Raw genomic sequence first — 21,005 nt, 5'->3', positions numbered from 1 at the left:
GGCCCGGCTGTCGATGTTGATTGACAGCTCGGCCCGTTTTGTAGGCGGGGCGAGGGGGTGGCTACACAAACGGAGGCATTCCAGACAGAACGCTTGCCGTTTTGTGGACGGCCGCACTGACATCAGCAGTGATGTCAGTGGGGAGCTTCCTGCTCGATCAGAACAGGAAGCTCCCTGGGGTTTGCGGTTGCCGAGACCCAACCTTAGGGTCTAGTCGCAAGCCCCGATGGTCGCACTAAGAAATATAAGCGGCCGCCTTCATTCAGAACGAGCGCTCGCTTCTTGCGAGCGCCTCTGAATGAGGGCCATAGGTCCTAATTCAGCAATGTACATTCATCCGACAATGAACATACATCTCCCATTGTTAGGGGTCTGCGTCTGCGCAGGACCCATTCTGCACATGTACAGAATGGGTCCTGCGATCTCGCTCGCAGACCCCCCAAGCCGCAGTATGATTGACATGCTGCGGTATTTGGAAGGGCAGAGCAGAGGTATGCCTGGTCACCGTACCTGGAGTGGTCACCGTTGACGGACACAGATTCCCCGCCTCTTACGTGGCCAGAGCCCGATGAGGCTGTGGGAAGCTTGACCAAAATAGGGTTGCCGACATTCTGGCTGCCCCTTCCGGGAGGGAGCAGCCAGATCGGCATGGCAGGGGGGCGTGGCCGGCATAGGGGGGGCGCGGCAGACAGCTTACCCGGCATTTGTGGGCAGAGCAGGGGCATGGTCACATGATCACATAATTTTTGTCCTGTCCCTCTACACAATGTCAAGATTACCATAACCGTCCCCTACCCAGCATAGGGGGGCGGAGATGTCGGCGGCTGTCGTTAGGCTTTCCTGCTTTTCCAGGGGGCTGGGAGCGTCACCCGATTTTCGGGAGGCTCCCGGACAAATTGGGAGGGTAGGCAAGTACGGACCAAAGAAGCAAACATTGTGAGCATTGGTTCCAATGGTGATCCCAGCCTGCGATATTGGCAGGGTTGCCTACCCTCCCGATTTGGGCGGGAGCCTCCCGATAATCGGGTGCAGCTCCCGCCCCCCAGGAAAGGCAGGCAAGCCTCCCGGCGGCCGCCGATCGCCGCCGATCCCCCGTCATCCCCCCCCGCAATTTACACCTAACCCCCGCTGCGTGGGCAGCCAGTGACGCGATTCGCGTCATTTTGGCCCCGCCCCCTGCCTCACAATGCCTATATTATCGGCATTGTGTAGCGAGGGCGGGGCCAAAATGACGCGATCGCGTGACCCCGCCCCGTGACTCCTACAAATGCCAGGCACCCGCCCAGACACGCCCCTTTTTTGGTCACGCCCCCCGCTGCCCTGTCCCGGAAGGAGCAGCCAGAAAGTCGGCAACTATGGATATTGGTCACAGTGCTAGGATCACTAATGCAGCAAGGAGGTGTCTGACATTTGCATCGGAAATGGACGGATTTGCACAGCCACTCGTGTGCCGCTCTGCCAATGTGTCCAGCTCTGAATCAGACCCATAGATAGTAACAGAGCCAGTCTTAGCCAATTTGGTGCCCTAGACAAGAATTTGGTTAGTGGTCTCTAGCAGATAATACAATACATACTGTACAGTATATACAATATATATATATATATATATATATATATACTAAGGGTGAGCGGGTTCGGATTTCTGAAATCTGAACCCCCCCTGAGCCCCCCCGATCCGAGGCCGATCCGAGTCAGGCTCGACTTTTCCCGCCTGACTCTGATCTGAAATCGAGGCAAAACGTCATCATCCCGCCTTCCGGGTCTCGCGGGTTTTGGATTCTATATAAGGTACCCGCGTCGGCTCCATTTTCTCACTCGTCTGTGGACAGTGAAGAGGGAGGGTGGGAGTTAGGGCTGGCTGGGCTGTGTAGTGTAGTGTTGTGCTGTGCTGCGCTGTGCTGCTGTTGTCCATAGGGGCTGTGTCCACTCCTCCAAAGTCCATAGGGGGCTGGCTGTGTTGTGCTGTGCTGCTGTTGTCCATAGGGGCTGTGTCCACTCCAAACTCCTGTGCAGTGTCCCAGTCCTAAAGGGGTGCTGTAGTGTTGTCCAGGGGGTGCTCTGTCCATCAGGGGTGCTCCCCCCAAGTGCTAAAAAAATATATATTTTTTCTGTGTTTGTGAATTGTGTGCACTGTGGCTGCACGTACATAAACAAAGGAGCAGCGCCAAGCGTGCGCCTGTGTCCCATAAGTAAAAGGCCGGCTGGCTTGTCCGTTAAAGGGTGCTGTAACCCCCAAAGGGCACTCCAAACAAAATAAAAAAATATATTTTTTTGTGTTTGTGAATTGTGTGCGCAGTAGCCGCACGTGCATCAACAAAGTAGTGCCAAGCGTGCGACTGTGTCATAAGTAAAGGGCCGGCTGGCTTGACCGTTAAAGAGTGCTGTAACCCCCAAAGTACACTCCAAACAAAATAAAAAAAATATTTTCTGTGTTTGTGAATTGTGTGCACTGTGGCTGCACGTGCATCAACAAAGGAGCAGCGCCAAGCGTGCGCCTGTGTCCCATAAGTAAAGAGTCGGCTGCCACTAGTCATGACATAGACGATAACATGCCATCAACGTTGTCTGCCAAGGCCGATGCCCAATGTCATAGTAGAGGGCACATACAATCCCAAATGACAAAGTTCAGGAAAATGACCTTGAAAAAAACATTTAAATCATCTGAAGAGAAACGTAAACTTGCCAATATGCCATTTACGACACGGAGTGGCAATTAACGGCTAAGGTCTTTCCCTATGTTCATGACTAGTGGTTCAGCTTCACATGACGATGGAAGCCCTCCTCCCGCTAAAAAAATCAAACGAGTTAAGCTGGCAAAAGCACAGCGAAGAACTGTGTGTTCTAAGAAGATATCACAAATCCCCAAGGAGAGTACAAGTGTGGTGGCGGTTGCGATGCCTGACCTTCCCAGCACTGGACGGGAAGAGGTGGCTCTTTCCACCATTTGCACGCCCCCTGCAAGTGCTGAAAGGAGCACTCACAGTCCATTTGCTGATATGCAAATTGAAGATGTCACTGTTGAAGTACAACAGGATGAGGATACTGGTGTAGCTGGCACTGAGGAGGAAGTTGGCGAGGAGGATTCTGATGGTGATGTGGTTTGTTTAAATCAGGCTCCGGGGGAGACAGTTGTCCGTGGGATGAAAAAGCCCATCACGGTCATGCCTGGGCAGAAGACCAAACATTCCACCTCTTTGGTCTGGCAATATTTCTATCCAAATCCGGACAACAACTGTCTTGCCATATGTACCATATGTAAAGGTGAAATAAGTAGGGGTAGGGACGTTAACCACCTAGGAACATCCTCCCTTATACGGCACCTGCAGCGCGTTCATAAAAAGTTACTGTCAAGTTCAGAAACTTTGGCTAAGACCGTAAGCAGTCCAGGGACACCTAAATCCCTTTTTCCTGTTTTATTCAAGGAATCGGTGGATGAGGAGGATGAGGACGACATCTTGCCTCCGTAGAGCCAGTTTGTGCAGGGACACATTAATTGCCAGCTTGTTTTGTGGGGGCCCAAACGAACCAATCATTTCAGCCACAGTCATGTGGCAAACCCTGGCGCTGAAATGATTGGTTTGTTAAAGTGTGCATGTCCTATTTATACAACATAAGGGTGGGTAGGAGGGCCCAAGGACAATTCCATCTTGCACCTCTTTTTTTTCTTTTTTTTGGCAGGTGCACACCCCTAATACATACACACATATATATAGGCCACCAATGCCTCTCCATTCCAGTAGTAGTACAATCAGCACCCAACCTTTCCAGCTGTTGTCACTCAAGGCTCAGCTCCACAAAGGCCCATGGGAGGGGTGGGGGCATGTACAGCCCAGGTGCAGAGCCCTGCAGGGCCATCTCTTCCTTTGGGCTTGTTGGGCAGTTGCCCAAGTGCCCGAAGCTTGTAGGGGCCCACCAACCCACCCCCCTGCAGCCGCGGCCAGTTGGTAAATTTGGGAAATTTTTATAAGCCGGCCGCCGGTGCACTGTATTCTTATCTAACCTCTCCCACCCCTTCATCCCCCGTGACGAGTACTCACCTCAGTCCCAGTTTCACTTCATTCGCCGGCTTCAGACCAGTCAGACAGAGTCTCTCTGCATGTGTGGGAGGTCTGATGGGCATGCAGGAGGATTTCATTTTATTTACCATTCACATTTTTTCCCGGGAATGGGTGGGTAGGGGCCCTAGTGCATTGCTTTGCCCACACTGCTGCTAAGACAACCCTGGAGCCGTGGGATGCCCCTTAGGCATTTCAGATGCCCTAGGCATTTGCTTAGCATGCCTATGTCTTGGGTTGGCTCTGGATAGTAGGCTCCACTGGTGAATAAAGCGCTGTGTAATATATACTGTAGTTATTGTATAAATGATTTGAATGTTGCTATTATTTGTTGTTTATAACGTAGGAGCCACGTGTTATTATATACAGTATACATAGTATATATCTCATGACTCAGTAGTAGGCCCAGGCAAATGTTACAAACTGTCCTCAGTCTTTTTATAGTAGACAATTTACGAGCATTGCTAGGCAAGGGCATCTGGGCAGACATTTTGGTCTGATCGGTAGTTACCCAGCTCTCAGCATCCTGCAGATGATCTGCTGGATCACTAAGAGCTTTGTTTTATTAAATATATTGCAACAGATTTTTTTATTGGTGGAAAATAGGTCAGATAGAGAAAAGCTTTATCAATATTCTGCTTATACATACAGTGGCTATAAAATGAATAATCACTTTTTAATTTTATTACTTTTCTGCTTACATAACAGATTGAAAAACGGAGTTAAAAATGACTCTGTAATGTGAAGTAAGAAGACCTGTAATGAGGAGCGAGTGCACTTCATATGCGGGCAAGATTGTAAAACCCTAGGAAGTTTCAGTCTAGGGGGTAAATTTACTAAAGTGACAGTTTTTAGAAGTGAGTTTTAAAAGTGATGTTGCCCATAGCAACCAATCAGATTTGACTTAACATTTAACTAGCACCTTCTAGAAGATAGTAGCTAGAATCTGATTGGTTGCTATAGGCAACAACACTTTTTAAACTCACTTCTAAAAACTCTCACTTTAGTAAATTTACCCCTAGGGGATTTGTTCATACTTGCCTACACTCCGTGGACCTGCGGGAGGGACCTGATTTTTCGGGTAACCTCCCACTCCCCCGGAAGAGTAGGCAGTTTTCACATATTCTACTCACTCCCTAGTGAAGTGGGCAGAATGGGGAGAATGGTCTTATGGATCGGCAGGTCCGTGAGTAGGAGACAGGGCCTAATGACGCGATTCTATGAGAATCGTGTCATTTGGCCCCGCCCCCTAATCAAATATGTGGGATTCCCAGCATATTACAATGAGGGGGCGTGGCTTAATTATGTGGATCGTCTGGCCCGGTCCCCATCGGCACCCACCTGCATCTCCTCTCCAGGCAACTCCCGGAGAGGAGAATCTGAATGCCGGTAAGTATGGATTAGTTGCAGGTTAATTGTTGGTTTATGTAGGTAGCCAATCAGAATGAGGATAGAGAGGGTGTGTTCATAGGCTAGAGGGGTGGTTTTCATTGTGTGCTAGGCAGGGTTCTGCCTCTTTTCCTTTGGTCTTCTAACTTGTTTATAGTACATTTATTTGTCTTTTTCCTTCTTTATTCTTCTCTTCTACTCTTTCTTTGCTGTTTTTTCCTCTACCTTTTCGTTTTTTTCTGCGCTTGCATGGTTGCCAGGATTTTATGAAGAGTTTTGCCGCAGACCCCAGTTACCCTTCTGGGGTCAGTGGCATTAGCTTTCTGGCAGGGCCATATTGTTGCAGCCCTGTAGGTGGGGGGTAGGTGGGGGGTACCTAACACTTGTGCACAGCATCAACACTTGTAGGTGGGGGGTACCTAACACTTGCGCGTAGCATCCATTCCGACTCTGGGGTCCCGGCACTGCCGCACAGCTGCGGTGGTGGGGGTCCCCAACCTCCCGATTTGACCACTTGTGGGCAACTTCGGCCCACGGGTGGAACAGCAGAACCGTACTGTCCCACTGAAATCGGGATGCTGGGGAAGGGTGCGCCCTCTATGGGTGGCACAATATCTGCGGCCTGACAGACTGCCAGATAAAATATCTGCTGCCTGACAGACTGCCAGATAAAATGTCTGTCGGTCTGACAGGCATTTTATCTGGCAATGTATGCCCAGCATAAGCAGGGGAGTTTTTCTCCCTCCCACTTTCTCCCTGGGCACCGCTGATTGGCCGGTGTCAGAGAAGGGGGCGGGGAGAGCAGGGAGACAGCCCTTCAGGAAGCACATTACGCCGTCCTGAGATAAAGAAAAAAAAATGTAGAAGCAAAATGGAAACCAGAGCTTTCTATGCTTCTATGAATTGCTCTCCCATACTAGGGGACCGGCATGAATGGCCACCAGACCTATGTCCGGCGGTTCAAATCCCGACGGCGGAAGACCGGCAGCAGTGAAGATCCCGACAGGTAAGTAAATGGACTATTGCTAAACCTGTCCCCCCCCCCACACACCCTCCCTTAGGGACTCTTTTCTTTGCTATTGTAGTACAGTGCTAGTACCAGAAATGTTGTATAACACATAGCAACCAAATTATTTTCTTATCTATAATGGGTGCATGGTTTGCCCACACACCCATACACTCTTATAATTAATCTCACCTTTCTGGAGTCCCGCATCGGTGCTGCAACAGCAGCAGAAATCACCTAGAAAATGGTGCTGTGGCCATTTTCCCGGTGATTTGCACATGTGTAGTAGAGAATCCATTAGGCAGGAGACAGTCTAGCACATTGCCAGAGTCTACTGCACCACAGAGAGCAAGGGGACCACACAGAGCCTACATACAGGCTCCCTCCTCTCTTTAACCGCCTCTGAACCAAATATTGCTATACGTCACTGGTACCTTGTAATTAAATAAACCTATAATTGTGGGCATATTTGCCTATCCTCCCAAAATGTCCGGTAGTCTCCCGGAATAAAGAAAGATCTCCCGGTTGCCCGGGAAGGTAGGCAAATATCCTGGAGTTGTGGACATCCACAGAAACATAAGATCGCACAAGCGTGAATCTAATTACGTGGCAGGACTACCAGAAAATGGGCGCTGCTCATTGGCAAATGCATGGCCTGGTTGCCTGGAGACCCCCCCCTACCCAGCCCACACCATAACCACAATAAATATAGTAATATAATAGAATTTTACTAGTGCTGCATGTTCTTCTCAGTATCACAAATTAAATAATTATCACCATCTGTGGATATTTCAACATGTGTCAGCCAGTAATAAATACACCTGTGCACCAAATAGGAAATCTGTAAAACATGCACTCTAAAGCTGGCCACACATCTAAAGATTATTTGTCCAACCAGCCAACTAGATGCTTGGTTGGAATTAAAATCTGGTAAGGAAAGAAAGCAAATGACAATCAGCAATTTGCTCCCAAAGTAAACGCAGGAAAATGGACGAAAACTGTTGTTTGAACAAATTGTTTAGATCAAACATTTAACAAACTTGTCTGAACAACCATTTTCATCTGTTTTCTGACATTTAGGAGCAAATTGCTGATCATCATTTACTCCCATACGTTACCAGATTTTCATACCAACCAATCAACAAGTTGGCTGGTTGGATGTAAGTTGGTCTAGTGTGTGGCCAGCTTTAAGGTGCTCATACACGGGATGATTTTTTACACGATATGGCCAGTTACGACAGGTTGGACAGACCAATCGTGGGAAAATAGGTTTATTTTGTGTGTTCTGCGACCCCCATGTGCGTCCCTGCCGTCATCTAGTTGGATCGCAGATCAGATGGTTTTGCAGAGAGATCTCAACCGATCGTGTACGATGTGACACACTTTTATGCATCTTATCCTATGATTGTAAAGATCAATTGTACACCATTTGACCACATCTTATGAAAAATTTAAAGGGAAGAATTTCAAGGGCAATCGTACAACTCATCATACCAACTTTGAATCGCACCGTGTATGGGGGCCTTTAGGGGTGCACTGCTATAGACCATCAGTAGGGTTAATTATTAATACTGTATAATAATACACTATCCAGAGCAAAAGGAGACCAATATGTACATATATGTCCAGGGCAGTGCTGGGTCTTCTGCTGTCCCCCAGACTTGCTCCAATACTCTGGAATGGTGCCCACTTCTGAAATAAAAACATACAGCTCAGGCAGGATGGCCCTACCGCCGTATTTAATGGCTTACTGTGATCGCTGGTCCTGTATATGCTGGAATTATGACACACAATACACTTTGTATGACGCTTATTAAAGCTGGATAAGTGCTAATTATGCCCTCTTCATGGACTGGCCACACTCACTATAAAATGAAGCATTTGGAAACCCCCTCTAGAAATCCTGGTTTTGCCACTGACGGTCTCCTGTATTTGGGACAGCTTTATGTGTATAAGTGAATGGCTTCATTGTCTAAACTAGAGATGTGTGACGGAACCATTTTTGCTGGATTTGGATTTGGCTCTGATTCGTTGTCCGTCTTTAGATTTGACTGGTTTTGGATTTGGATTTTTTACAAAAATTGGCAAAAAACAACTAAACTCACATAATTTGGGCTTTTTTGTCCCTAGAGTATTATTAACCTCAATAACATTCATTTCCAGTCATTTACAGTCAATTTAGACCATCTCACAACTCACAATATTGTTTTCACCATTATTGGCCAAGGTTGCAGTGAGCTGGCTGGTTATTAAGTGACAAAGCAGCAGCACAGACACCGCAGTTTAAAGCACATCTATGAAACATTGCCACACAGCAGTGGCAGTAATGAAAGGTAGTGCAAGATGGAAGTGGGGTAAGGCAAGCAGAGTCCCAGTACTTGTATACACAGTGGGCTACGACCCAAGGAGTCACAGTGCTTGTATACACAGAGGGGTACAGCCCAAGGAGTCACAGTGCTTGTATACTCAGTGGGCTGCGGCCCAAGGGGTCCCAGTACTTGCATACACAGAGGGCTAAAGCCCAAAGAGTCACAGTGTTTGTATACACAGAGGGGTACAGCCCAAGGAGTCACAGTGCTTGTATACACAGAGGGCTATGGCCCAAGGAGTCACAGTGTTTGTCAGAGCCGTAACTAGACTTTTTGGTGTCCTGTGCCAGAAAGAGCATTGGCGCCCCTCTCTTTTTTCATAGGGACATAATGCACCCAAAAAAGGGGAATGGCCTCATGGGGAAGGGCCAGGGAAGAGATAGGGGAGGCCAGGAGATGCTGGGGATGAAATAAGAGGAAGCTACAAGTGAGAATGATAATAAATAGAAATTTGACAGGCCCAAACAGCGCCCCCTGACCTGTGCGATGGGACCGGCAGCACTACCCTAGTTACGGCCCTGGTGTTTGTATACAGTATACACAAAGGGCTACAGCCAAAGGAGTCACAGTGCTTGTATACACAGAGGGCTACAGCCCAAGGAGTCACAGTGCTTGTATATAGTATACACAGACAGCTACGGCCCAAGGAGTCACAGTGCTTTTAAATTTATACAGTACACAGTGGGATACAGCACAAAAAAAACATTTTTTTTACTTTTATTATTTTTTTCAGTCTTTTTATACTTTTTTAAAAAATATTATTTTACTTTGTTTATACACTGGAGCAGATGGGTATGAGTACAGTGCAGCATACATCAGCATGCCTTGTACACACAGCCACTTGTGAGTCTGGACACAACCACTTAAATCAGCAGAGTATAGCGCAGCATACATCGGCGTGCCGTGCAGTGTGCCCCCTATACACAGTCACTTAACAGCACAGCCACTTGAGTTTGGAGTCTGGACACAGGCTACTACAGCCACTTTAATCAGCAGAGTAGCGTAACATACATCAGCGTGCAGTGTGCCTCCTACAGTCACTTTACCAGCACAGCCACTCTTGACACAGCCATGTTAATATATGCAGAGAGACATTGCAGAACAGTGCGCAACGTGCAAGTAAACAGTGAAATGGCACCGAGTCCCGGTCGCGGCGCCTTATATTGGAAAGAACTCTCACGAGAATCCGACGTTGGGAGGATGACGTTCGGCCTTGAAGTGCAATCCGAGTCAGGTTCGAACAACTGAGCCACGGCTCGGATGGACTCGGATCCCCGGTGTTCGGAGCGGTTCGGATTCCACAGAATCCGAACCGCTCATCTCTAGTCTAAACCAGTGATTTTCAACCTTTTTCAACTCGCGGCACACCGAACACTATTAAAAAAATAACCTTGGCTGGCCCCCACAGAAACAAAACAAAACACATTGCTCACCACAAAAAAAACATTGGCGGGTCCCCACAGAAAAATATCATCCATATTGATATTTGATACCCACCAAAACAAAAACCTGTTACTCACACAGGGGTCTATTTACCAAGCAGTGAAAAGCATGGAGAAGTGTGCCTGTGGAGAAGTTGCCCATAGCAACCAATCAACTTTGAAGTAGAATTTTTTCAGTACAGTCTAATCAAATAATAGGTAGGAGCTGATTTTTTGCTATGGGCAACTTATCCACTGGTCCACTTCTCCACGCTTTTCACTGCTTGATAAATAGACCCCCACAGTGCAGAGCAACAGCGTTCAAGAAGGTGGGCATGTGGGCAGGCGGGAGGTAGAGAGAGTGGGCTGGATGGCTGGCAGAGTGGGCTGGATGGCTATCAACGCGGCGTGCGTGACCTGTGATGTCTTGGTAGGTCATGGCCCGGGTGTGCCTAAGTCTCCCAGAGGAGCTCAGCGGCAGCCCAAACTGCAGTACTGTAATGTGGCCGGCATCTCTGACCACCGCGGCACACTTCACAACCGTCCGTGGAACAGTGGTTGAAAATCGCTGTTCTAAACAATAGAAGTGATCCTACAGTGTGTATGAGATGTCCATAAATTGGCAAAATGCATGGGTGCACTGTATGTACTGTACTTGCAGAGCAAAGTCCATCATCTTATAATATGGGAGTATAAAAAGCATTATGTAATCCGTGTGAGTGCTGAGAGCAATAGAATAGACTCTGTGTTGCAGACTGGGGGCATTAATATACTGTAATGAGTCATTGCAGTGTGTGATGTTGGTATACTGGGAGGTCTATATAGTGAGAGGGGGTGTTACCATACTGAGGTGTCACTATAGTGTGTGGGTTGTCAGTATACTGAGTAGTGCTTTTTATACCCCCATACCTCCCTGTTTAAAGTTATTACAAATATATAATAAGTAAAAAAAAAGAATACTAAAAGCTCTGAGACAGTCTTTTGTGTAATGTTTGGCCCTAGAAAAACACATTTGTTAATGCACTATGAACAGACTGAACCATGCCACGTATGTAACATGCCAAATATTCATACTGGTGGGTGTGTGACTTGAATTGCATCTCTACCTCACATGGGAAAAAGGAAGCCAGATGTACAGATTTATTTTTGTACAGTGACATGTTAATTAAATATAGTTTATTGAATATTTATTTTGAAATTTTAAAGTAAAAACAAAAATTCTATAGGGGCTGCAGGGTGGCACAGTAGTCAGCATAGCTGCATTGCAGGGTTGAGGCTTTGGGACTTGATCATTTCCAGGGTGCCATCCAAAGGAGATCCAAAGTCCCACATTGTGCCCATGTGGCATCCCCTGGAAGCCCTTGCTATATTACAGCTAGTGCATGTATTATTATCTTTATTTTAATAAAGCACTGACATATAATACATTGATTGAGGCAATCGTGATACATTTCAAATGGTAGTGCTAGAAACGCCCTTGGGCACCACCATATTCAACCAATATGTTGAGTAAGATACGCCCCTTGGGCAGAGCAAGATATGCCCCCTCGATGGCGCGTCATCTCCCAGATATGATTTTTCAAAAGTAGGCAAGTATTTGTGTAGGTCAAGTTTAGGCATAACGTGGATTATGTAGCAGAGTGGCACAGTGGTTAGCATTACTGTCTTATCTCACTGGGGCCATGGATTCAAGGCCAACTACTGCACTATATGTGTGGTGTTTGTATGTTCTCGCCATGTTTGCATGGGTTTTCTCTATGTGCTCTAGTTTCCTCCCACACAGTGTGGTAGGGGACATAGATTGTAAGCCCTACCAGACAAAGACTGATGTGACGATTATATATACTCTGTAAAGCTCTGCGTAATATGTCAGTGCTATATAATCACAATTATATATTATAATCACCTGCGTCTGTATTCTAAACTGACAGCATGTAGCTCCTTTACCACTTCAACCACTATGTAGCCTACTACACGTAGTTTGTTTGTGATTGAAGATGAACTATACACAACATGAGAAGTGACTTGCGTTGCTCATAGCACTCAGTTGCTGCAGCACTTCTCAGTAACAGAACTGTCAATTAAAGATGTAATTTATTTAAGTTCTCAGTCATTATGATGAGTGGGAGCTATGCAGGATGCAATGCAGGGACTTCAGTCAGGGCAGTGACACCACTTCAGTGGTAATTTTTTTTCTTACATGAGAATTGTTCCATGTTCTTAAGTTTTAAAAACAATGTTCAAACTTTAGTATGGTGCGGTGTGACCAGCCTGTCAGTGGCTATTTCTTTTGTCACTACTCCTAAATCCATTAAAATAAACCCGTCATAAACCCGTCAACTTAACAAAGTTGGGAAAAGACGCTGAATCTATTATAATTTAAGCTAACTGGAAAACTTTGTATGTCTGCATTACAAATTGACAACTAGATTTTTCCATGGATAAAACTGACCTATGTGAGGTATATTGATCTATCCAATGTACAGTTCTAATCCTCATAGCTCATTCACACATAGGCAGTGAAAAAATGTATAAAAATGTATTTAAAAAAAAGTCCTGGACAAACCATGTTGCAATGTATTTACGTTGCTCTTTTTTCTTTTCATGCAGGGAAAATCCTGGCTGCTTTTTTCTTGAGTGCACAAATTCGGGACAATTGTGTTTATACACTGAAATTTAGAATTTAGCTAATTTTAACTCATTTTAAATTCCCCCCATCCCCCCCCCCCCCCAGTACAATAATTTTTTTGGCAAGGTGCAAATTGCTATTTTATGCCTTGCTCCTAAATCTGAATAATCTTTAATTTATACTGGTAACATGCATTAACATAACACATGAGTAATGTTTGATATTCTAAAAATGTAAACACAACAAAACATTTTTAGAAGTCAATGGTGTGAACATCACGGTTGACTCTTGTTTGTCCTATGTTTATAACACAAAATAAATGTGGAACTGTATGAACACACTCTTAGGGGTAAATTTACAAAAGTGAGATTTTTTAAAAGTGAGTTTTAGAAGAGATGGTGTTCATAGCAACCAATCAGATTCTAGCTATTATCTTCTAGAAGGTGCTAGTTAAATGTTAAGTAGAATCTGACTGGTTGCTATGAGCAACATCTCTTCTAAAACTCACTTCTAAAAACTCACACTTTAGTAAATTTACTCCTTATAGTTCCTCTCTCACAGAACCCTACCTTTGTGATTTCTACTAATAGTATAGAAACTGTCTTGTAATAACTTTCAGTATTTTAACAATACAATCAACTCCTACTGACTAGATCAAGGGAGGATCTCTAATGTCTTTGTGAATAAACAGAAATAAAATATGGCTTTGCATGGACTTTTGATAAACTAAACTAGGTTGTAAAGCCTGTATGACCCCGCCACCCCACCGCCTGACAATTGCTCCTGATATTAATTTATTCTGTTTCACTTTTCATACTCCAAAGACTAGTTCCTGAACATATGCAGTTTTCAGGGGTATATTGTACCTGCACATAATTTCTATCAGGAACTTCATGCTTGCTATCATCTTTTGAAATAAACCCCACCCCCAAAACCCTTCTAATAAAGTGAATGTAAAAAGAATTAATGTATAATGCTTACCGGTAAGGACAGATCCCTTTCATCCCGGAATTCCGGCAGAGTTTCTAAGCAGAAGATGACTATGGAGATTAGAATGACCATAACAGAGATAATGGCAATGATACGGGCGGCAGAAGAACTGTCCGGGTGTTCAAAGAGGAGCCATACTTGCTTCATGAACTCACATTCAGGAAGAAGTCTCTCCTCCTCTTTTTGAAACCCCTCATCTTCTCTAAATTTGCTCATTACATCGTCCCCAAGCTGGTAAAACAACAGCTCCTCCATAAAAACATCTAGGGGTACGTTAGCAGGCCGACGTAGTCGACCGCCGGACTGGTAAAAGTAAAGTATTGAGTCGAAACATGGGCGGTTCCGGTCAAAGAAGTACTCATTCCTCAGTGGATCAAAGAAGCGCATTCGTTTCCTTGGGTCCCCCAACAAGGTTTCGGGGTACCTGCTGAGTGTCCTTATCTGAGTCTCAAACCTCAGCCCGGAGACGTTGATCACCACCCGCTCGCAGCAGTCTTTCTGATGGCAGAGTTCGAACTTCTTCTCATCAGAGACCACCAGAAGGTTGGAGCTCCCAATCACTTCCTCCCCGTTCTCCATGACTGAGAGCATACGTGTGTCCTCAGGGTAGTCCATGTAGAGCTAAAATATCCATAGCGTCCTACTAGGTATGTTTTGTTATCCGCCTTTCTCCGATAGCTTTCACATTCCCTTTTCAAGTGAAAACTTCTTGTTCCTCTCTTTCAAAAACTTTCTATCTGTTCAGCTGGGAGAGAGGCTTACACATCATGCCTGCTTGACTTTCTTTTAAAGTTTGTCTGACTTTACCGAGATTCCAAACTTTGCTCATAAACTTTACTTCCAGTGGGGTTTTCTTCCACTAAGTGAGGAGACTCATCAGCCCTCCCACTCAACGCTTGTCTCTCTGTTGTCTGATCCTGCCTGCCTCGATCAAGAGATTAACATTATGTCACTTGCTCTTGCTGTATGTATATTTCTTTCCAGACCTTCATACCAATAGCAGCACTTCACTCCGTGCTGTAAACAGATTTGCAGAGCTCAAGGTATCGGTTTCTCTCTACTGCATAAGCTAACAGTTCCATGCAAAATAAAAATACACATCTGCTGCTCCTCCCTCCCAACTCCCCTTCCCAATTAATGTCCGAGAACCCATTGAAGGCTGGAGGTCAGCCCAGCCCCAAGTCCAACACCAAGCAGTCTCTAAAAATAATACCTTGCTAACTAGACTCCTTAGAATAGCCTGCTGCGGATTTTTAGACTGTTATTAATTTTTGTCATTCGTTATATCTTGGGGTAACAGGTCGGGTACTTCGATCCTAACCATACTGACAATTAGTTTTTTTTTAGAAATTAAAATGGGGACCTCCGCTTTATTGTATCACAACCTCTTTGGCCTAAATTTATGTAATTCAGCAAAACACATAGAGCCAATGTCAGATGTTGAATTTATTTCATGGACATAAAAAAAACCTTATAGCATTGCTGAGCATTTCAAATCTACCTGGCATTATGTATTACAGAGCTAATCATTCTAACCGACGCATTGCCGTTTTAGGTACTGTTGTGTTCTGCTTTCTTGTTAAGTCTTCTTGCTACCTTTTTATAGTTTAAATCAAAATATCCCCTTTGCTTTTATAATGGCAGGAATAAAGGGCTAATCTCCAGTTTCCTTTATCAGAATATGATGTCATGTGTCAACGGGTAATACTGCATATATATACAATGCCTGCTTCTTGTGTGTTTGCCAAGTGCAATGCTCAGTAAGAACTTCATAATGAGCTGTTACATCATGTTCCAGACGCAACCCCTGTCTAATACATCTCATTTGCATTAGTGAGCAATTTGTGATGCGATTATATGGAGCAATGCAAGGTATTAACAAAGAATTCCTTCATAAATACATAATAAAGGAACTTATCAAACTGAGCATCTAGTATGTTGATTTTGCTTCGGACTATGTAATACCACCAGATCTACATCTGCATAATCCTGTCTGGCAGAACAAAAGCTAGCGCTTCCGACACCCATCAAATAAAACAATCTACACTGCAATAACAATTTGGGAGGTTTAACCTAGTAGTACATAAAATAGGAGGGCATTTATAGGGCCGGTGCCAATACAAGAGTTGATCTAGAGAGATGATTAGCAGGGCCAAATGTAATAGGGCGACAGTTTAGAAAATGTGACAGTTTTCTCACACTTTTTAAACTCGGCCAATGTAATAGAGTCAGAGAACAAAGCAACAGAGCAAACTCGCATATTTTTCAGACTCAAAAAAACTCTCATGATTTTAAATTTCATTCAGATGTTTCCCATTTTGAAGATAAAACTCGACCAATGTGAGAGGTTACTGCTAAACTCTCACATTTTCTAAAATCTCACCCTATAACATATGACCCGCAGTGTTGAGTCAGTTACTTTACTTTAATGAAAGTCCCCATGGTCAACCAATAGCATTTCTGAACAATATCAATACCAGCCTGTTCACAGGTTGTACAGCCATGGCCAAAAGTTTTGAGAATGACACAAGTATTGGTTTTCACAAAGTGTGGGCGCCAGTGTTTTTAGACCTTTTTGTCAGATGCTACTATGGTATACTGAAGTAAAATTAAGTGTCAAAGGCTTTTATTGGCAATTACATTAAGTTTGTGCAAAGAGTCAATATTTGCACAAAATTTGCTAAGAACACAGCCACGAATAAAGAATGGTACCAAAACATCCTCCAAGAACAGTTTGGTGATGAACAATGCCTTTTCCAGCATGATGAGCACCTTGCCATAAGGCAAAAGAGATAACTAAGTGCCTTGGGGAACAAAACATCAAAGTTTTGGGTCCATGGCCAAGAAACTCCCCAGACCTTAATCCCATTGAGAACTTGGCTGCATTGAATTAAGGTCATAGCTTTTATTAATTGACCAGATCTTAAATCTTAAAAGGTGGCAAAAGAAGGAGCTGCAAACTGCTCCGCGCTAGCCAATTTATTCTACCCTTTATAGGCACAACGCCAGGGTCAGACTGACCCACAGGAGTACAGGGAAAATTCCCAGTGGGCCCCAGCGCCTGAGGAAACAACTTCCTCGTCTAATGCCAGGTTTCAGACAGTGAACTTGAATATACTGTTACTCTATTACAGGGTCAGTTACCTGGTAGGGGCTGCAGTTTTTAGACCGGCAGACTAAATGCCTCCTGTTTATATCCCAACTGGAGAAGCCTGACAGGGGGCTTAAGATAGATGTCAAAATACAGATGCCTATCTTAATCCAGACACCGGAACGCTGAAGGACGATAGCCCGAATGAGGTAAGTCCAGGGCATCCTCAGTGTTAGCCGAAGGGGGAGGGTTAGGTTTAGGGAGTGTAGTGAGGTTAGGTTTGGGGGAGAAGGATAGGATTAGGCAACCCTAGGGGGAGGGCTAGGTACTGCCGGGGGTAGGTTAGTGTTAAGCACCCCCCTGGGAGGGTTAGGTTTGGGGTGCAGGAAAGGGGGGTTAGGTTTAGGCACCACCAGGGGGGACTTAGGGTTAGGCACTACCCCAGGAGTTTTAGGTTTAGGCACCCCTAAGGGAGGGTTGTCGGGATCTCCTCCTGTCGGGATTTGAACTAGTGGCTAAACAGCCGCCAGTATTTCATACCGATCCCCTGGTAGAGCAGGAATATGGGTGAACAGACCATGCATTGTAGTATCCAGGCTGTCTGCAGGCTATGTCCTCTAAAATGGTTGGCCAAGCCTCTGTGGTGGCCAGGCTGGCCACAACCTTTATGCATGGCCCTAGTTCGATGCGGCACAACCTGCACTGTGCAGGACTCACCATCCTTTACTATGGCACAGTACGGGGGCCTCCAAAAAAAAAAGCACCCAATGTCTGTCCGCATAGGTAGGACAAACCTTTTCATCCTTGAAAAGGGTAAGTGCCGCACAATGACCACTTACGCCACACGTGGCTGCTGGTCTGTAGCACCTTCCCGTCTGGCTGTGCCTTGTGATGTACTATAATAAGATTAGTAAGGACAAACAAACATTACATCATCAATGTTTTGGATGGAAGGGACTTTCAAAGTGAAAAGAGGCAGAACCAGATGCAAATGGACCATATATAGTACCACAAACAGTAACGTCCTTAAATAACCCTACGTTAACCAATCCAAAATATCCAACAAGCAGCTAATTTACCTAGTAACAGGCTAACTGTTAGTAACCAATCACTAAAAAAGAAGGACTTGTTTAGCTTCAAGCTTATACAGCTCTCTTCTAATCTTAAAAATATTTTCTTTGGATAACTTTTATTTATTGGTTTGTGCATGTCTTCCTGCAACTTTTACAAAACCTGTTACTTTTTTCCCTAGGATACCTTCTGCGCTTCTCAGCCATGGTTTTATAACACTGAGTATAGTTCTTTATTTTCATTGTCCTTATAATTGCATCCTTGAAAGAAAGGAAGAAGGCCCGAAGGGATAATGCTTTGTAGTAAAGGTTTCAGCCGTACTATAAACATGGTAAAGTGGAAACCTGACTTAACTTAACATGTACAGTAAATTTTCCTGTGTTATTGTGTAAACTTTGAAATAAGGAGTGAAATCTAGTTTCATATAATAAAATAATATGATATGAGACTGGGAATGTAAAAATGTAAAATGGGAGAGAAGAGCTAGTGGGAAGGGTGTCATGTGAGAGGAAAGCTGGTGGGAAATAGAAAGCATGTCTAAAATATGTTGTGGACAGTGGGTGGCATTTAAAATCTGATGTTGATGTTAAAACTGTAGAGTATGTGTGAGAAAAGCTGGTGGGCAGGAATATTATGTGAGGGAAAAGCTGGTGGGCAGCAAGTGACTTGTGAGAAAAGCAGGTTGGCAACAGGGTGCATATGAAGGGAAAAAAGATGGTGGGCAGCAGGGGTATTGAGGGAAAAGCTGGTGGCATGTAAGATAAATATCTACTGGGCAGAGCAACATTGACAGAAGGAAAATCTGGTAGATATTTTCATATTTTTGTTTTTTTTCTTATTCAAAATAAACACACTATATATTGTGCAAGTAAAAAGGAATTTCATAGTGGCTTTAAATAAATGCATAATACACAAGGACTAAAATAAATAAAAAGGAAATCTGTTGCAGGCATATTGAGACAAGTTTTTTGTTTTACTTTTGTTTTGAAATATAAGATGTCTACTACCTCACTCTCACTGTACAAATCCTGCATTTGCCCCTGGACTGCAGAGGAGCCTGGACAGTGTTCTGTATTGGACACCTGTGCATCTGGTCTGCAGCTGTGCAGTTACAGGATTGTTGTCAGATGCTGTCCTCTACATCCTTGCTTTTAATTAGTTCTAAGCTGCAAGACGTGTATTGTGAATAGCCGTGCTGCTAATTAGATCAGAGCTGCAATTGCTTTCTCCTAACCTTGTATTCCCAGCTGTTAACACAGTGACACTTGGCACACACTTCACCATCAGACAGACTCCATCTGCTGCAACAAGCTAAATTCAGTTAGACAATTATCTGAAGCAAGCATTGGCACAGCTGCTGTGGAACTACATATACCAGCTTAGCCTACCACAGATATGCAGTTGGGGCATGCTAAAATAGTGTCATGGTATGCAGGGATCTGTAGTTCTGGAGTGCCGCACGTTGTCTACCCCTGATCTAAAGTATCCACTGGTGGCTCCTGTATCACACACCCAGGGGCTCTGTGCCCATCTCCGTAGCACCAGTCAAGCTCAGCATTTCATCTGTTGGAATTGTTCATTTATTACTGTGTATCCTAAGACATCAGCATTTCTGTGCTCACAAACTAATCCAGAACATTGGTATCTACATCATATTAACTAATACAAAGGCTATTACAGTTGCATCACACAAGTATATCATGTCTCTATGATTACATTGCCTGGGTTGCAAAATGAATGTTGCCATATCTGATCAGCCACATTGGTTCAGAGACTATACCTATTATTATCATTGGTCGTTATCTGCCTGCTGTATACAGGGCCGGATCAAGGTCTGTGGGGGCCCCTGGGCAACAAACTTGTGGGGGCGCCTATATATATATATATTAGGGGTGTGCACCGGCCACTTTTCGTGTTTTGTGTTTTGGTTTTGGATCTGGATCTTTCTTCGTGTTTTGGATCTGGATTGGTTTTGCCAAAACCACCCTTCCGTGTTTTGGGTTCTGGGTTTTGTGTTTTGGATCTGTATTTTTTTTTTAAAAAGCATAAAAACAGCTAAAATCACAGAATGTGTTGGTTTTTCTGCTCCTATGCTATTATTAACCTCAATAACCTTAATTTCCACTAATTTACAGTCTATTCTGAACACCTCACACCTCACAATAGTGTTTTTATGTCCAAAAGGTTGCACCGAGGTAGCTGGATGACTATGCTAAGCGACACGAGTGGGCGGCACAAACACGTGACCCATCTAGGAGTGATACAGACAGGATGGCAGTTTCAAAAACTAGGCCCCAAACTGTACATAATGCAAAGAAAAAAAAAAAAAACAAGATGGAATTGTCCTTGGGCCCTCCCACCTACCCTTATGTTGTATAAACAGGACATGCACACTTTAACAAACCAATCATTTCAGCGCCAGGGTCTGCCACACAACTGTGGCTAAAATGATTGGTTCATTTGGGCCCCCACAAAACAAGCTGGCAATTAATCTGTCCCTGCACAAACTGGCTCTACGGAGGCAAGATGTCGTCCTCATCCTCCTCATCCACCGATTCCTCACCCTCTTCAGTGTTGTGTACATCCTCATCCTCACAGAGTATTAACTCGTCCCCACTGGAATCCACCACCACAGGTCCCTCTGTACGTTCTGGAGGCTGGTCTCCCTGGAAGAGTTGATAATTCATTTTTATGAACATCATCTTCTCCACATTTTGTGGAAGCAACCTCCTACGCCTTTCGCTGACAAGGTTCCCGGCTGCACTAAACACTCTTTCGGAGTAAACCCTGGAGGGGGGCAACTCAGATAAAATAGAGCTAGTTTGTACAGGGGCCTCCAAATTGCCTCTTTTTCCTGCCAGTACAGGTATGGACTGTCTGACATGCCTACTTGGATGCTGTCACCGATGTAATCCTCCACCATTCAGTCAATGGTGACAGTATCATATGTAGTGACAGTAGACATGTCAGAAATTGTTGCCAGG

At 44.7% G+C, this 21,005-nt stretch overlaps 1 protein-coding gene across 1 annotated transcript in view; it reads right to left on the bottom strand.

Moving 5' to 3' along the window:
• The window catches only part of LOC148509497 (potassium voltage-gated channel subfamily A member 7-like), a 97,010-nt gene extending 82,076 nt beyond the window's left edge, over nucleotides 1-14,934 (bottom strand). The window contains exon 1 of the mRNA XM_088443050.1: nucleotides 13,851-14,934. Within this exon, the coding sequence (XP_088299176.1) occupies nucleotides 13,851-14,474 (624 nt within the window). The 5' untranslated portion in view covers nucleotides 14,475-14,934. The remainder of the gene's footprint in view (nucleotides 1-13,850) is intronic.
• Nucleotides 14,935-21,005: the final 6,071 nt, after the last annotated feature.

Source organism: Taudactylus pleione, unplaced genomic scaffold, assembly GCF_031769625.1.
Source record: "Taudactylus pleione unplaced genomic scaffold, aTauple2 ptg000324l, whole genome shotgun sequence".
Classification (NCBI taxonomy): domain Eukaryota; kingdom Metazoa; phylum Chordata; class Amphibia; order Anura; family Myobatrachidae; genus Taudactylus; species Taudactylus pleione.
Note: the sequence above shows the minus strand (reverse complement) of the source record. Positions and strands in the feature narration are given on the sequence as shown.